We start from the raw sequence: 15,478 nt of genomic DNA, 5'->3' as shown, positions 1-15,478 counted from the left end.
GGACCGTGGTCTGATCTACGGACCGTGGGTCTGTCCGTGAGTCGGGACTTAGCCAATTTTTCTGAGCTGGTTTGGGGAGGGGTTGCAGTGGTGAACCACGGACCACCAGCACAGGCCGTGGTTTGACCTACGGTCCGTGGATGGTGACCGTAAGTTGCACCTGCAACTTCTCAAAATCTGCATTTTTGGTCTGTTTCGAATATGGGGTGTTACACTTGGAAATCCCTCTCCCTCAACTCAGGAAATTCCACTAAGCCTCCCACGGTCCGTGGTCATGACCACGAGCCGTGGTGATGGCCGTGGAGTTTGAGGCAGTCGCTCCAAATTTGGGGCAGCCTTGGCCTTAGTCCTTGGCTTGCCCCTTTTGTTTGGCACTCATCCCTTAGGCCTTAACTCATAGACCACCATAGCACACCTAGATGCATAGCCTACTAACTTAGGGGAATTCATTTTATACCTCATTGACACTACGTTTAGGCTTTAGTTCAACCTACGAAATTTTCAGGGTGTTACAAAACTGTACTTCAGCACCCAAGTTTTTGCCTACTAATTGGTTGAATAGTTTCCATATACCTTCAAGACCATTAATAGAAATTGGTTGTTGGACATAGTCTGATTTCCCTTTGAAGAATCCGGTTTGATTAGTTGTGGTATTCCAATTTAGTAGCACATCAAGTGATGTATTCCTAGGGAAATTGGCAAAGAAAAGTGTAGATTCAATCCAACTCATCTCAATGCAATCGTCTTTCACTAATCCTAGTTCCGGGAAGCTCTTTTGCATTTCGTGGAGGAGTTCATCCACTCCTCCTACGTACATGCAGTGAAAGAGGCGTGGATAGTCCTTTGCCCACCCCCGAATGGAAATTCACTATTTCTTAAGAAGATCCTGAGGATAAGATTGTCATCAACTTTGTCCGCGATATGTTGCCATTTGTAAACAAGTTGAGTAACATTTTGTTCCAATGTTCGTGGCACATTGAACACGGTCACCTTTTCTGGAATATCGAGTAATTTCACTTTCCATGATATAATGAGACCAAAGCTAGTCCCTCCACCTCCTCTAATAGCCCAAAAGAGATCCTCACCCATTGATTTTCGATCATGGATACGTCCATTAGCATCGATTAATTTTGCATCAATGATGTTATCAGCAGCATTACCGAATTTTCATGACATCATACCGTAGCCTCCACCACTAAAGTGTTCACCAACACCAACCGTTGGGCCAACCCCAACAGTAAAGGCCAATTTTTTACTTTTTTCCGCGATTCTATAGTAAACTTCCCCTAGGGTGGCGCCAGCTTGAATCCAAGCAGTCTTTTTTTCGGTATCAATGGATATTGATCTTAGTTTTCTAAGATCAATTACGACAAAGGGGATCTCCGAAATGTATGAAAGTCCCTCATAGTCATGTCCACCGCCTCGAATTCTAATTTGTAGGCCATGTTTCTTGGAACAATGTATAGCTGCCTGGATTTGAGATTCATCATTAGGAGTGAAAATAATTGATGGTTTGAAGTTGGAGGTTATCCTTAGGTTACGATGTGAAAAGGAGTTATAAATGGTGGAACATGATGAGTGTTTAGGAGTGTGGATGACTTGTGATATTGCGTTTGAGTTCCTAATTTTGTGAGAAAGGCATTCAAGAAAGTCATCATGAGTTTTGTTCGCCCATGATGATGAAAGGCAAACTGAGAGAAAAAGAAAGATTGTTAACTTCTTGAAAGTAGTCATAATTGATTATGGATGTTGGAGAAAATGGAAACTAACAACTTCTATTTATAGAGGTCTTAGCTAGGAAGAAATTAAAAGAAACTTAATTATAGAATTTTCTTTTATTAGTTTTAAAAAAAAGCAAAATTGAACTTTAGTTTGCATACAAAAATATTTCGTGCAAGAAAGGTATTATATACACATTCCAAAGACTAGTCAACTTTCATGTGTGTTCATATAGAAGATGCACATGTTTCCTCATGCCTTAACATGAATTATTAGCTTTTATTTTTATACTAATTTTTCGATATGTGTGTTGCACTATTCGTCAAATTATGTAATATTATGTTATAAAATATTATATTTTGTGAATGTCCATTATTCTAGTATTTTACTCCCACACCTCCACAACCTGATTCTTCATGAACTTTTTCTATAACATTTATGGTTAATGTCATGTTTATAACAATTTTTTTATATACAGCTATATAACAGCATAAATATAGGCATAAAGGTTTGAGAAATAATTGGAAGAAAGAAGAGAATTCTATCTTGTTCTCTCATCTATATAGTACTTAGTCAAACTTTATGTTTTGTTATTACAATTTTAGTTTAGTGTTCCAACGCGTTATCAACACAAGTTGTACTCTCTCATCAAAAAGTGTTCATGGAAAATGTGGTCGGTTTTCATCCATCATGATTGATATCATTGTCAAGATATGTTATTATTTGTTTTATTTAATATGTTCTGTTTGAAAATTAAATTCACTTTTTCATGTAATTATAAAGTGGTAAGAATCTTAAGGCGCAAGGGTGAGTTGGATTGCACTTTGACTTATTACTTCATTGATTGAGAGTAAATAATGGATATAATCATATCGCATCTAGAAGATAGATATCAAGTTAGAATTCTAATGTATTATGATAATAAGATGTTGGGTTGGATCTCAACGAATAATAATTTAGAATTCTAATAAGATGTTGCATGATCTCTTGATGATGTAATATAAGAATATACTTTGATTAAAAGTGGTGAAATCCTTTCAATTGATTTGTTCAATTCTCATATGTGAATATGGTAGCAGTGTATAACATGTCTAAAAGATGATACGTAGTTGAGTCTACATCCATCCCTGAATATCGTCGGGTACTGTTAACTTCCCCGCCATTCTTGTAACTGTCACCTGTAATCCGCGCAGCGGCGCAGGTGTGTCCGCACCCCCCTGAGTGGACGAGAAAGAAAGGATGTAGTTGAATGTATGGAGGCCCATGATAATGTTCATGGCCTGATTGTGATAATTAAAAGAAAGACCATTATGGGTTTATAAAATGATCTTTCAAAACTTGAAAGTATTTTTTGTCATCAAAGTAATAATGAAAGGTCATTGGCATGCGGTTATTGTGCCGTGCAACCTAATAATTTGACAAGTTTATAAATCCTCCATCAAAAGAAAAGAAAGATGAAGTGCACTTAACATTTTAAAATGATGTTGATTGTTGAGGTGGGTCATGTAAATATGTCAAATATCAAGGTATGGACAAGGAGCTCCTAATAAAAATAATTGAGGTGTGATGACGGATCACCATGGTGTGCATAAATACACCTAGAATTAAGAAGGATAAAATGATATGATGGTAAAAAATAGAGAGATCATATTCTTCCTTTATAGGGAGAGAAAAAAGAATGAATCAACATATACAATATGAATGTAGGACCAAAAATAATAGTAAAAAGTATATGAACCACAAAAAGGTTACTACTACATTATATATATATTTTTAAAAACAGAGAAAAAGAACTCCATCTTCACTCAAAACAGAAACTTGCTCATCTCAAATTGCTGACTTATTGATCTTGTGTCGGTAAAACGCCTTCTTCTTCTTGCTAGAAGAGTTCTTGATTGTCAGCACAACCTTTCCTGCTTCAGTGTTCTTGAATGTGTTGTGAATTGTCGAGCTCACCTTCTTGTCCTTCTGAATGATTATAGTGTAAGAAGTCTCATCCTCTGGCACAAATTCCTCCTTATAGCTCACTTCTCCGCCCACAATCGTAACATCCCAGATAAATGTACTTTCCACCTGACATAAATTTAACACATACATTCAAAATCTCTGCGTAAAATCAAATCTCTCAATATATCCAAGGTTACTTAATACTTACATCTACTGCAGGTATTTCAATAGTTTCAGTTGATCCAGCTTTAAGGAGAATCTCCAAAGCTTCACAGTCGGAGACTGAAAACTCAAACTCATTCTCCCTCTTGAGTCCACCATATTGAATAGGGATTTCATGGATTGGAATGTACCTAACTCAAGCCAAATAGTTAAACATTTAGCCCCCAATAGACATTAAAGTTCACGGACTAAAACTGGATTTATGTTTGAAACTTACTTGAGCAAGGTCTCAGTGACCTTAGCAGGGCGAACAAATACGAATTTGCTTTTGGTTCTTTGCGTTAGGAAAGGCGACAGCAGAGAATGGACGGCGTAATACCAAAATGGAACATTGATGAATATCTGAAAAACAAACAGGTGAAATGGTCAGATCAATTTATCTAGCCAAAAATAAGATTACTTCATAGCTATGCTATTAACACTCACATTTTTGGCGACGAATTCAGGATAGTTATCTTGAAGAAGATCAACGGCTTGTTTGGTAGCAACCCGGACTTCTTTCTTAGACGGTCCAGGGGAGTTCTTCAGATCATTTATCTGAAGCAGTGAACTAACACCTCCAGCCTTGAAATCAAGCTGCTGAATGCCCTTCTCCATTAACTGAACTCTCCACCTCAAGAACTGGTTCCGTTTCTCCTCCGTCCCAAAAGTTTTGTTATAAATCTCTTCATCATCCAAAACCCCAAAAATGTTGTAACAAATAGGGTGTCCTTGGTTATCAACCCCACTCATGTAAGCAGCTGGAGCAAGATCTGAGCCCAAATCTTCCTCCAAGATTGATTGGATGTTAAAATCCTTCCTCCATTGGAGTGTTTTCTTGAGCATTTCGAAAGATTCATTCACTTTGTAATCCCTTGCTCTCAAGAATTTCAATAGAACCACATTGGTTTTCTCATCCCCTTTGCTAGGCAAAAGGGGTACACCCCAAATAGAAATCTCTCTATCCACTTCAACAACATCCAAATCACCCTCCTTCTCCTCTTCTTTCCCCTCTACCGTATCGCGATTTTCCTCATTCTTTCCCTCTTCCTCAGGAGACTTGTTGGTCTCTTCTTTTTTGAAGAGAGTGTTTCCAAGAATGGCCTCCTCAACTATAGATTTCAGCTCATTCAATGCCTTTTTCTCATTCTCTTTGAGATCAGAGAGGAAGTTGCTCTCTTCTCTATAAGAAGAGCTCTTTTCAATTGTATTAGGCTTGGATTCCTCTTCTTCATCTTTTTTTACTTTCTCATTCACCTCAACCTTGTTAGCAGCCACTAATTCCTCTTGTGGAACAACTACTTCAGCCACTTGAGTTGCCTCACATTGCATCTCAACAGTCATGTTGATTGATAAATAACACAAGTAATGAATCTTGGCAATCACCTCCCTAAACACCTGAAAAATCAAGTACAACAAAATTTGAGTCCCTAATTCAGTGCCCTAAATAGCCAAAAGATATGATTTATTTCAAATTAACAATAAAGTGAAACTAAGAGCCTTTTTGGATTGGCTTATTTCAAGTGTTTGGTTAGTTTCAAAAAAAAAAAGCTTATAAGCATTACATTTTAAGCTAGAATGATAAAAATAAGCCAAAGCCAATCCAATAGGATCTAAATTGAGATTAGGGTGTAGTTGAAAAATGTGAAAAAAATACTTGAAATAATGGATTTTCAGTGACAAGGTAGCTGAATCTTTGCCAATCTCCCCAACTAAAACCTCTACAAACAACAACAGCATACTCGGTGTAATCCTACCGGGTCTCATATCTGGGAATGTTATGTTTACCCTCACAACCTTACCCTGGCTTTGTGCAGGAAGGTATAGTTATTGTTTATTGTTTCCGATTAACTAAAACCTATACAAACAATAACAACACCTCGTGTAATCCCACAAGTTGAGTCTGATAAAACTCATCAACAAAAGCATCTACCGTATAAAGAAAATGTCACAAATTTAATTTCATTTTAGAAGCACAACATTAAAACCCATTCAAAAAAATAACCAAAAAAGGAATAGTTATTAGAAAATCACCTTTTGGACTTGAATGAGGTTGCTTTGCTGTGTCAAATTGTGTTTGAGATTGAGAAATGAAAGAGAGGTTTTTATAACGGTAATATATTTGATCGAAAAATGTGTGTGGGGCCCAAAACGGTCAAATTTAATGTTTAGTGTGACACCGCACCGCAGGACGCATGGCATGTTAGAGCCGTTGGGGGATTCGTTTCCAAAGGTCTGTAATACAGCAAACTTTCCTTGTCTTTTTAATCATTTCTCTTTCAGGTCCCACATACTACACATTTTATTCGTGAACCCTTCATTATTTAATTCCCTCCATAATTTCTTCCGTTTTATTTTACTTGATTCACGTTAACTTGACGGAAACCTAACATGAGTTTTTATTGATGATATTTTGAAATTTTTATTATTACTTTATGTAGTTATTTAATATTAAAGGTTACGATATGAAAAAAAGTAGTAATAAAACATTCTTAATTTGCTAAAATGGTAAGTTAAAAAAAAATATATTATAGTATAAAGGCCATGTAAATGAAATGGATGGGGTATTTATTTTTTTTACTTTATTTGGAATTTATAGAGTTGAGAATAAAACTTGTGTTTGGTTATACAATTTGCAAAGGATATTTGAAATGTTCATGGTTAAATGTAAATAAATATAATTTCAAAAGTAAAAAGTGAGTTGAGAGGACTTAGATTAAGGTAAAAGTTTAGTTGGTAGCTATGTGTGTTGTCATATTGTCCATTTCATATTAGTAATCGTAGTATTACTCTTGTAGTTTCTTGATCTTCAATTTCTATCAATGCTTGTCGTTTTCTTGTATTGCTATTATCGTATTATTTCATTGTAGTTTTTGTTCCGTTGTTGTCGACTGTTTTTATTATTATTTGTTGTTTCTTAACTTATACTTATGTTACTTCTTTTTTAAAATCAGAGGATCTATTGAAAACAATTTATCCACTTTTGAAATACATATAAGATTTGCATATAATCTATCTTTCTGAGATGTTGTTGTTCTATTTTGGACTATTACATAGTCCAATGTGCTCTAATTTCCTGAGGACAGCCCATGCTACCTATTAATCCCCTATTAGACAGCAATCACATATTGAACTGTTGGTCATCAATCATAGTTTCACAAATTTGTATTGAGTTGGCAATTTGAGTAAAGAACATATATTTGACTCTGTTTTGTTGTTTGTATCTGTTAATTTGGTTTAAAGGTTACTTAATTAATCTCTCTTTTCTTGTCTTTTTCCATAATTGACATTGATGAACAACATATATTCACGTGGTGCTCGACGGCACCTCCTTTAAACAAATAGCCCATAGTCAAAGCTTGATTTTTTATTATTATTATTACCATTATTTCATTTCTGTTTTTTTCTCCCCTATTTAAAATATAATTTAAATCTTCTGATTAGCCTTAAAAAAAATGGACTTGTTTTACTATTCTGACAAAGTTTCAACTTTATCAGAACTTTATTTAAATTAATCTCAATTTTTATTAAACCATTATAAATTTCCTTAAAACATAATTGAGGCAAATTATGCTACTTATTACAGTATTATAACAGATAGTGATCTTATTTTTTTTCTCAAAAAGTGATAACAAAACAAAGATAAGCGACTTTGAAAGCCGATTCCTATAAGTTAAGTGATTATTCAAGCATTCAACTTATTTCATTTTTTTGAGACAGGACATCTGATAAGATATTTTCTTTTATTCAATTCGTAAGTAGTCATAAGAGATCATTATGGGTTACACCTCTAGCTATTAGTATTTCTTTAGGAGTTAAGAGACATACACTAACATTATTTAAAACAAATAATAAATGAAAATATCAAATATACATTATAAGAAATTCAATCTCCTAAACCTGTGGCCAAGCCAATTCCATTTCATTCCTCCAAGCGTCTTTATAACAAGGTACCTTGTATGGTGAATATGTTATGTCCCAAGAACCTTCATTCCAAGTAAAGAATGAAAACCTTTCATCTACCAACCTGTCACCTATTTATGCACATTATTTGAGAAATCCAAGTCCAAGATGATCTAGAGGAGAATATGAAACTTTTGAAAAGGGAAATCTAGGTGTTGACAAAAATTGCTTCGCGTTCTCATCTTGAGTAATGTTACTTACAGATGCAGTAGATGCATAAGTCTCGAGGAGAGGGTCAAGTACTGTTGGAAAGATATCTGTGTATCAAAAAACTTTAGTAGGTTGTTATCGTGAATTTTTTCAAGAAAGGGAGAAAGAAGTAAAGAGCAAAAAGAATGGAAAGATTCAACAATGTCGAACTTGGAATCTGTAACACATACCTCTTAAGACTAAAAACTTTGTGGATTAGTTCAAATTCTGCATTTCATATGGCACGGCACATTCAATCGCTTCTTTCAGAGCTTCTCTTCCCAGGTTTACAAGTACCTACAACAATTTTACAGAAGGCTTTAAATTTAATTTGCCCAATAGAAGCAGATGCATGAGCAAATGAATAGCACAGGTCTTGATTTCAGTGGATTGCCAACATCATAACAGAAATTCGACAGCATGTTCCTTAACAATATCTAAACTTAGAGACCAATTCAGGACAAAGAAGCAAACCCCATAAAAATAATAGTAACAAATACAATGATAAACTTCAGGGAACTTCTCCAACATTCTAATTACAGTGCCATAATTACCTGATGTGCACCAGATTGAATAAGGGAAGCATTGCTTGAATATCCAAGGTGCACATGAAATCCCTTATAAACTAAACACTGGACTTGGACAAATGCAGGTCATCCACAAAGTGAACAATAAAGGACCACATAGTTTTAGGGGGATGTCAACTGCATTTCCTGCTGCTTATTTTAATTTTTTTAAATTCTTCTTAGAAAAAAATTAATCTCTATCTGTACATTGATATATCTACCAGATGAGTAAGATCTGCAAGCATGTTCTTAGTACATGATCAGTGCCTCCAATATCCTTTCAATTCCTTTTAGTTGTCAAAGTTAACTCTGATGCTCAAATACTCAGAAGGCCTATGTTGCTCGGACTCTTCAAAAGTGCCAACGGGTGCATGTCGGATTCGCCAAAAGTAGTGTATTTTTGGAGAATCCGAGACGGGTGCGGCATCAAAAGTGAAGAGTCCGCACAACTAAGCAGAAGGCTGCCAGATAACTTCGTGATTAAAACCAAAAAACGGCTAACCAGATTACTAGCCCACTGCCCACTGGTAATGGGAATTGAACCTATACCTGAGCTATCGCCTAAAGAATTAAATGTCTGATCATGCCCTGAGTTGATGACCATGCATGCTATCAATTCTGAGCTTTAGCTTTATGAAAAACCCTTCTTTGGTCACAAGTACAGATACAGTAATGGTGGGAGATAAATTGGCCAATGTTTGACATTAAATGAGTTACAATCCCGTGATCTCAAACAATCTAGTTCTCACGACCCACAGATCATAATTATAAGCTAAACGTTCAATTCGTATAGTTGATTCTTCTTGACCCTAGTTGAAATTTACTGCAGCACCTCTATAAACAAAGAAGTAAAGAAAAAAAGAAAGAAAGAAAATTGCTCAGAAGAAATGTATCATTATAACAGAGAGAAAGAAATATGACGGCAACATCCTAAAAGGAAAAAGAAAATAAAAAGATTTTCACCTCATTCGCATCTTTATAACTGCTTAACTCATCCTTTTTAGGCCAACATACTTGCCAACACCTGCAAATCAAGCAAAGTCAACCAATTGTAATTACTCTCTGACCCGTTGGTGAAGTAATAAGGCTTTGGGTTGCATGATGGATTGAACAAATGAGAGTTACAAGTAGAAGCATCTGCGTATTGCAGACAACTAAGATAAATACCAATGTACAGACACAGAATTATATTAGGTCCGAGCATGCTGAAAGGCTGTGATTCTCATGAACAGAAAGAAAAAAAGAAAAAAGGCATGTCTTCTCACAACTGTCAAAAACACAAAATACACTTAACTAGTGATAAAAAGGTACAACAATCCAGTATATTCATTTGAATGTACATTATTCTGCATTCTTACCCGATGCAAATTTGACTCCACCTCCCAAAAGGTGACATACCCTTTCTTGTTTAGTATTCCACTTGCTACATCAATATATAAGTCTCTCTATATCCCTTGGGAACTCTCTTAGAGCCAAGATTAAGTGAATACAGAAAAGATAAAAGTTTGGGGTTATGAAAAGTCAAAAGAACCCAAATTTTTCATGATGGACTTATGTTTTGTCATTTGACTAATTTGAAGAGCAACTTAGCGGCTACATCAAGCAAGTGTTTCTTTTTATTTAGTTCTCATCTAAAATTTGTAACCATAGTCTTTAATGATGACAATGGTTATTACCAAACAGCCATGCCTTGCATAATTTAGCTGCATTGACAGAAAGATGCATGCAATTGCAAACCACTAAAAGAACTTCGACCGGGGGGGGCAAAGCTTTGTTGAATTTTGAACTCTAAGAAGATAAGTTCAAACAAGAAACTACAACCTTTCTCATAACTCCATTAGAATTTGTTAGTCTTTCTCTAAGTATGACGATGAAAAATGCATCTAGGCATTGGAGAAATGGAGATAAGTTAGTCCAAAGTATATGAAAACTTATTTACAATTGATTTGAAATAGAAAGGATTATTGCAGTTTCCACTTCTTGGATTGTACAATGTTCAGCAACTTGAAAGGAAGTGCATGGAGAAATCATCCACTTAAGTAGACAACATTTTGGGACATAGAAGAAAGGAACACAAAATAAACATATGAGTGAGAAGGAACAAACCTTTCTTTCCCCAGACGGCGGGCAAGCTCTTCAGCCAATGCTTGGCCTGGTAAATCACCATCAGTTGCCAGCACAATCCGGGACGCCTGAAAACATATAAATTAAAAAATAGAAAGGGAATGAGCAATGACATTAGGAACATATCTTTTGCTTAGTGTTCTCAGTTTAATGCAAGCATCAAGACTACCAACCTTCTCCAAGCACTCATTGCAGTTCCACAGGTATGAAAATCTGGTATCCTGTCTTCAGGTGCAAGAAGAAATATTAAGCTGGAAATATAATCCTATATATCAAATAATTTTAAAACAAGTGGTAAACCACAATGGTAACAGTATGTCAAAACACTTATGACACACCTCTTCCAGTGGTAGCAGTTCTTTGGATGCGATGCCCTGTGGTGCACCATTAGGAACACTGACACAGTTAGGAAATCCAGCTTCTTCCACTGAAAGCTTATCTATTTCACCTTCTACCTTTGGTCAGCAATAGAGTATCACATCTAGTCAGCAGCCAGAAATACATATCTGAGAAAGAAAAAGTTTTGGAACTTACAATGATGATCTCATCTGCTTCTCTTACATCATCCAGTCCATATAGTACCTTATCTGCACCCTTCTCCTGGCAATTGAAAGTAGAAGTTGATTAATAAAGGCACAAAGAAAATAAGGAAAAATACTAGCTTCTCTGTTCAGACTATATCAAATTTTCCTTCAGAAAAATCAATGGTACTGAAAACAGCAGACACTGACTGGAAGCTTGAAAAAACTCTTAAATTGACATCACAAAAAAAACTGTTCAGAAACGTTTGTCCAGAGGATAGGCTAAAGTTATTCAAAAGAGTCCCAAACCCAAAACCTAAAAAGGAGGGACCAATTTTTAAAATTTTGATGAATATTACCACAATATAATTGTGAAGTGTCATATGTATTAGCATGACAAACAATCCCCTTCTTGTTGTAAGATACTAAACTGTTAATTTCCACCCAAGGACACAATATCTTTTTTATTAAAAGGAATTTGAAGCTAAAGAATTTGCTCGTCAAGAAACTTTTGCAAGACTAACTTTAGCTTAAGAAATGGAAGCATGCATTGCATATAGTTAAGCAGTAATGGCACATTGTGTTTTCACGTACTTCCCCATTACTCCATGCAGGCAGTTAGGGTTATAACTTAATGAACAAATTTACCTGCCAAAACCTTTTCTCAAGAGTCCTATACTTGCAGCCAATGAGCATACCATTCCGCCTATAAGTGAAGGCAATGATGATCTGCAATCACCCAAATATTGGCATGTAATTTATATCTCTACGACTCTACCCATGATGCAGCCATAAAATATTACTTTCCAGTTTCAAAATGAGGTTTAATGATCAGATTATCTACCATGATCTTCATGTTTCTTGAGTCTTACTTGCTTTCCAAGTTAGTGAGACTTATGAACCTTGTCGTAGTTCTTTTGTTCATTTGTTCTTTGACACAAATTTTAGCCATTAAACAGCCCTGAGATTTAGAAATTTATTCTTTCTCTTATATATTTTAAGTCAAAGCTTGATCAATGATCAATCCGTTGCCTTGCTGTTCTCATGTCAATGAGTCAATCTTCTCCTACAAATAAATGTGTTTACCTTGAACTCTTAGTTGGAAAGAGAATGTGCTAAAAGAGAAACAGAAGATTCTCAAAGTTGTAAAGCTAATGACTTCAGAGCATTTTTTCAGAAGTTCATTCTTAACACATAACTGAGTTTTGTCCTACTCCTACGCATGTTAAGCAACTTAAAGAAAATCTAAAATATGCATTGATATATGAATGCCAAGAACATTTGGATGCGCAGAATTAATTTTACTTCTTATTAGTAATCAAAACCATTTGACGAACAGAATTAAGTTTACTTCTTATTGATAATCAAGTTATCTTACCTGATCAAAAAAAAATTACTAATAATCAACAGCTCTACCAAATAATAATGAAATAACATTGTCCATTGATATCAGGAGTGCCCAGAGCATTTGGATGCACTGACTTAATTTTACTTCTTATTAACCATCAAAAACTCTACCAAACCATAATATTGTCTGACCTGATCACCAGCCATTTGCATGACATGATTTCTCTTCAAAGTATCCTTTGATATCATCCTCTTAGAAAAATATGCAGTCAGCTGTAATACACCCAAAAGTCATAGGCAATAAACAAAAAAGGGCGTCTTGTATCATTTTATTGCTACAGAATCAGTTTCTTTTTGTTAAAATCCCTATAAATTTGATTGTTCTAATTAGGCCTAAATGTAATTATGCTCATAATAATGAATTTATCAAATCATAACATAAGAGCTATAAATTCCCAATCAGCTGCTTGAGAGAATCAAGAATTCACCTTGGAAGCACTACGCGAATATGCATAACCTGGACAGTATAGAAGGAACGAACCTAAATTTTGAGGGGAAGACCAATGCTCTCCATTGTGTCAACTTACATGTTTGCAAAACATAGCTTTGTAGAGTAATATGCAAAATGCAAAAACAACAATATAATTGATTCCTCATAGTGTATGTAGGAGCGTAGTACCTTTTAGAAGGCGGTACTTTTGTTAATATTATTTACTTACTTCATAAAAATTAAAGAAAGGGGCATCTTGCTCTAAGATGGTGTTTGGATTAGCCTTTTAAAAGTAGCTTATAAGCTAAAAGCTAAAAGCCATAAGTTAAGAATAACCAATTTTTAGCTTTTAGCTTATTATTTGTACTTTTTTGGCCTAAAAGTAAGTGCTTAAAAGCACTTTTTATCTTTCCCAAACACCACAAAAATTAAAAAATAAAACAATCTTAAAAGCCAAAAGCACTTAAAATAAGTCAATCTAAACACCCTCTAAATCAAGCTTAGAGATTAGGGAATGCATTGTTGAAAATCTGTTGCCCAGTGCTAAATATTAGACTGTACAATGCTAGCCATCAGACTTAGTGTATGCATGGCAAAAGAAAGTTTCCTTACCATATCACCTAATGGTTCTAACTTCAAGCTTTCCTCTGTAAGTATCCGAGGAAAATTCATTCTGCCAAGTTGATGGACCCCATCAGATGCCGTACTGTTGTGTGGGATCTGTGTTCATAATTAATATCCAATGAGGTGATTTAACTTCTATCTCTCAGAAATTAATGTAAGCAAATTTTAAATCCATAAATTAAACTACCTGGCCTGCCCATCCACATTCAATATTGAAACACCTCCATAATGCAGAATTCCTTGATGACCACAAAATCAAGTTTGAAGAACTCTAGTTGCTTGTAAAAGGAGATCATCATTGAACATGAGAACTATCGTACCTTTTCGAGGACATATGAAATGATAAACACTTTCCCATTGACCGACCACCTTTGCACTGTTTCAGAAGAGACAAATAAATACAAAGATATAGAGAGAAGTAAAAGAAAATGAATGGGGCTCATATCTAGCTTAACAAAACAAAACAAACATATCCAAGTGTCCATGACAAACCCCAACTTATTTTTTTGTCACAAGAGTTAATTAGCAGAAACTTAAGGTTCCATTGTATAATCGGAAAACAAAGAAGCACATCATAAATGTGTTTACTCGTCTTCTTCTTCTTATATATATATATAAACAAACAGTTCAAAGAATTATGTTATAATTGAAGGCTATATATTCGTTTTCCCCGGTCTCTGTTACAAAGAGCGAAAAAGTTTACACTTTACACATAGCTATATCAACCTTGAAAACTGCATTTCACTTCATTATTTCTTATTTTTCATCTTGCATTTCCTCACCAAATTAGCAGTACAAATGCATGACCATGAAAAGAGAGCAATTACCCAACTCTCATTATTTCCTTTACTAGTGTGCGCTTGCAGGTACAAATTCCAACTAGTAGATATCGCTACATATGATTAACAGATACCTACCACTTGACACTCATTAAAAGAAAAACTTAATTAAACCAAAAGAAACACCAAATAAAATGTCAAATACCTTGGGACACATTAATCTTGTGTATTCTTCAGGAGTAACAGAATTGCAGCATATACCCAAATTTTCCACTTTCTCCTTCAGTTCAGCATAATCATCCACCTCCTTATTTTCGTCTCTCCTCAAGCTAGCTAGTACAAGTTATAAAAAAAAATAAAAAAATAAAAATCTAAGTAACAAAATAGATATACAAGCATTTGATTAGGAACTCTATGGAATACCACAAGGTCTAATTTTTTTTATTGTTCAAAGGTCAAAAAAAAAAAACTTACAAAGCTGTGTAAAGAGCTCAAAAAATGGAATCACCCTCTAGTTTTAAAAAAAATTGAAAAGTATCTTCATAAAAAATGTGCTCCCCCAAATACCCAACTTTTGTATCAAAATTAATTTTGTTTATGACCGAAGTGTCCTGCCAGCTTTCGAGCAGCTCGACTAATTTCACTGGATAGCAGCCACCTTCCGCCAGAAACAGGTAGCTTTTGTATCAAAATTTGATTCACCATTTTGCCTGGTCAACAAAAATTCAGAAAAAAAAGGAAAATTGAAGCGAACCTGCAGTTATGAAGAGCCTAGTAGGAGTAATAGTAAGAAAACCATGACTGTTAGGCGAAAATCTTGAGATGAAAGTGTAGAGTGTAACAGGAGGAGCTCTAATGAGAGTTGCCGCCAAGCCAATAAGCATTTCAAGAGTTTTAAGAGAGCTCTCAAAAGCCCCTTACGCCATTGTCGCCTCTTTTAAGTTATCCCAACACCTCACTCTCACTCTATTTTTTTCTGTTCTCTGAGATGACCATCATACCCTTGGC

At 35.1% G+C, this 15,478-nt stretch overlaps 2 protein-coding genes and 1 pseudogene across 5 annotated transcripts; all 3 read right to left on the bottom strand.

Annotated features, from left to right (window-relative positions):
* LOC102592928 (tetrahydrocannabinolic acid synthase-like) overlaps positions 1-1,777 on the bottom strand; it is an 8,379-nt pseudogene extending 6,602 nt beyond the window's left edge.
* A 1,566-nt stretch (positions 1,778-3,343) lies between these two features.
* LOC102592590 (patellin-4) lies at positions 3,344-6,100 on the bottom strand. The gene is made up of 5 exons (XM_006352932.2): positions 5,902-6,100; positions 4,315-5,265; positions 4,106-4,230; positions 3,875-4,019; positions 3,344-3,792 (listed from the first exon to the last, which is right to left on the bottom strand). Exons 1-5 carry the CDS (start codon positions 6,067-6,069, stop codon positions 3,547-3,549), a joined length of 1,635 nt encoding a protein of 544 aa, XP_006352994.2. The 5' UTR covers positions 6,070-6,100; the 3' UTR covers positions 3,344-3,546.
* Positions 6,101-7,591: 1,491 nt separating this feature from the next.
* Positions 7,592-15,443, bottom strand: LOC102591920 (primase homolog protein). Of its 4 annotated transcripts, XR_367672.2 has the most exons (15): positions 15,225-15,442; positions 14,676-14,803; positions 14,012-14,067; positions 13,879-13,930; positions 13,680-13,787; positions 12,770-12,850; positions 11,879-11,959; positions 11,244-11,309; positions 11,048-11,164; positions 10,883-10,930; positions 10,692-10,777; positions 9,549-9,609; positions 8,211-8,316; positions 8,032-8,087; positions 7,592-7,901 (listed from the first exon to the last, which is right to left on the bottom strand). XR_367672.2 is itself a non-coding variant. In XM_006352931.2 (14 exons), the coding sequence occupies exons 1-13, from the start codon at positions 15,352-15,354 to the stop codon at positions 8,236-8,238; spliced, it is 1,095 nt and encodes a 364-aa protein (XP_006352993.1). In that variant the 5' UTR covers positions 15,355-15,443; the 3' UTR covers positions 7,592-8,102; positions 8,211-8,235. The 4 variants fall into 4 exon arrangements, 3 of the variants coding, with proteins under 3 accessions (XP_006352993.1, XP_006352992.1, XP_015166637.1); XM_006352931.2 differs by having other exon boundaries at positions 7,592-8,102; positions 15,225-15,443; XM_006352930.2 differs by having other exon boundaries at positions 7,592-8,087.
* Positions 15,444-15,478: the final 35 nt, after the last annotated feature.

This window comes from Solanum tuberosum, unplaced genomic scaffold, assembly GCF_000226075.1.
Source record: "Solanum tuberosum cultivar DM 1-3 516 R44 unplaced genomic scaffold, SolTub_3.0 scf00141, whole genome shotgun sequence".
Lineage (NCBI taxonomy): Eukaryota > Viridiplantae > Streptophyta > Magnoliopsida > Solanales > Solanaceae > Solanum > Solanum tuberosum.
Note: the sequence above shows the minus strand (reverse complement) of the source record. Positions and strands in the feature narration are given on the sequence as shown.

Excerpts from the sequence above, each read along its gene's own strand:
- LOC102591920 (XM_006352931.2), bottom strand. The coding sequence starts at position 15,354 with ATGCTTATTGGCTTGGCGGCAACTCTCATTAGAGCTCCTCCTGTTACA. Across the intron at positions 11,165-11,243 it reads AAGCAGATGAGATCATCATT|GTAGAAGGTGAAATAGATAA; the intron begins GTAAGTTCCAAA and ends TGCTGACCAAAG. Across the intron at positions 8,317-9,548 it reads GTTATAAAGATGCGAATGAG|GTACTTGTAAACCTGGGAAG; the intron begins GTGAAAATCTTT and ends AAATTGTTGTAG.
- LOC102592590 (XM_006352932.2), bottom strand. The coding sequence starts at position 6,069 with ATGCCATGCGTCCTGCGGTGCGGTGTCACACTAAACATTAAATTTGAC. Across the intron at positions 4,231-4,314 it reads CTGAATTCGTCGCCAAAAAT|ATATTCATCAATGTTCCATT; the intron begins GTGAGTGTTAAT and ends TTTGTTTTTCAG. Across the intron at positions 4,020-4,105 it reads GTCACTGAGACCTTGCTCAA|GTACATTCCAATCCATGAAA; the intron begins GTAAGTTTCAAA and ends GGCTTGAGTTAG.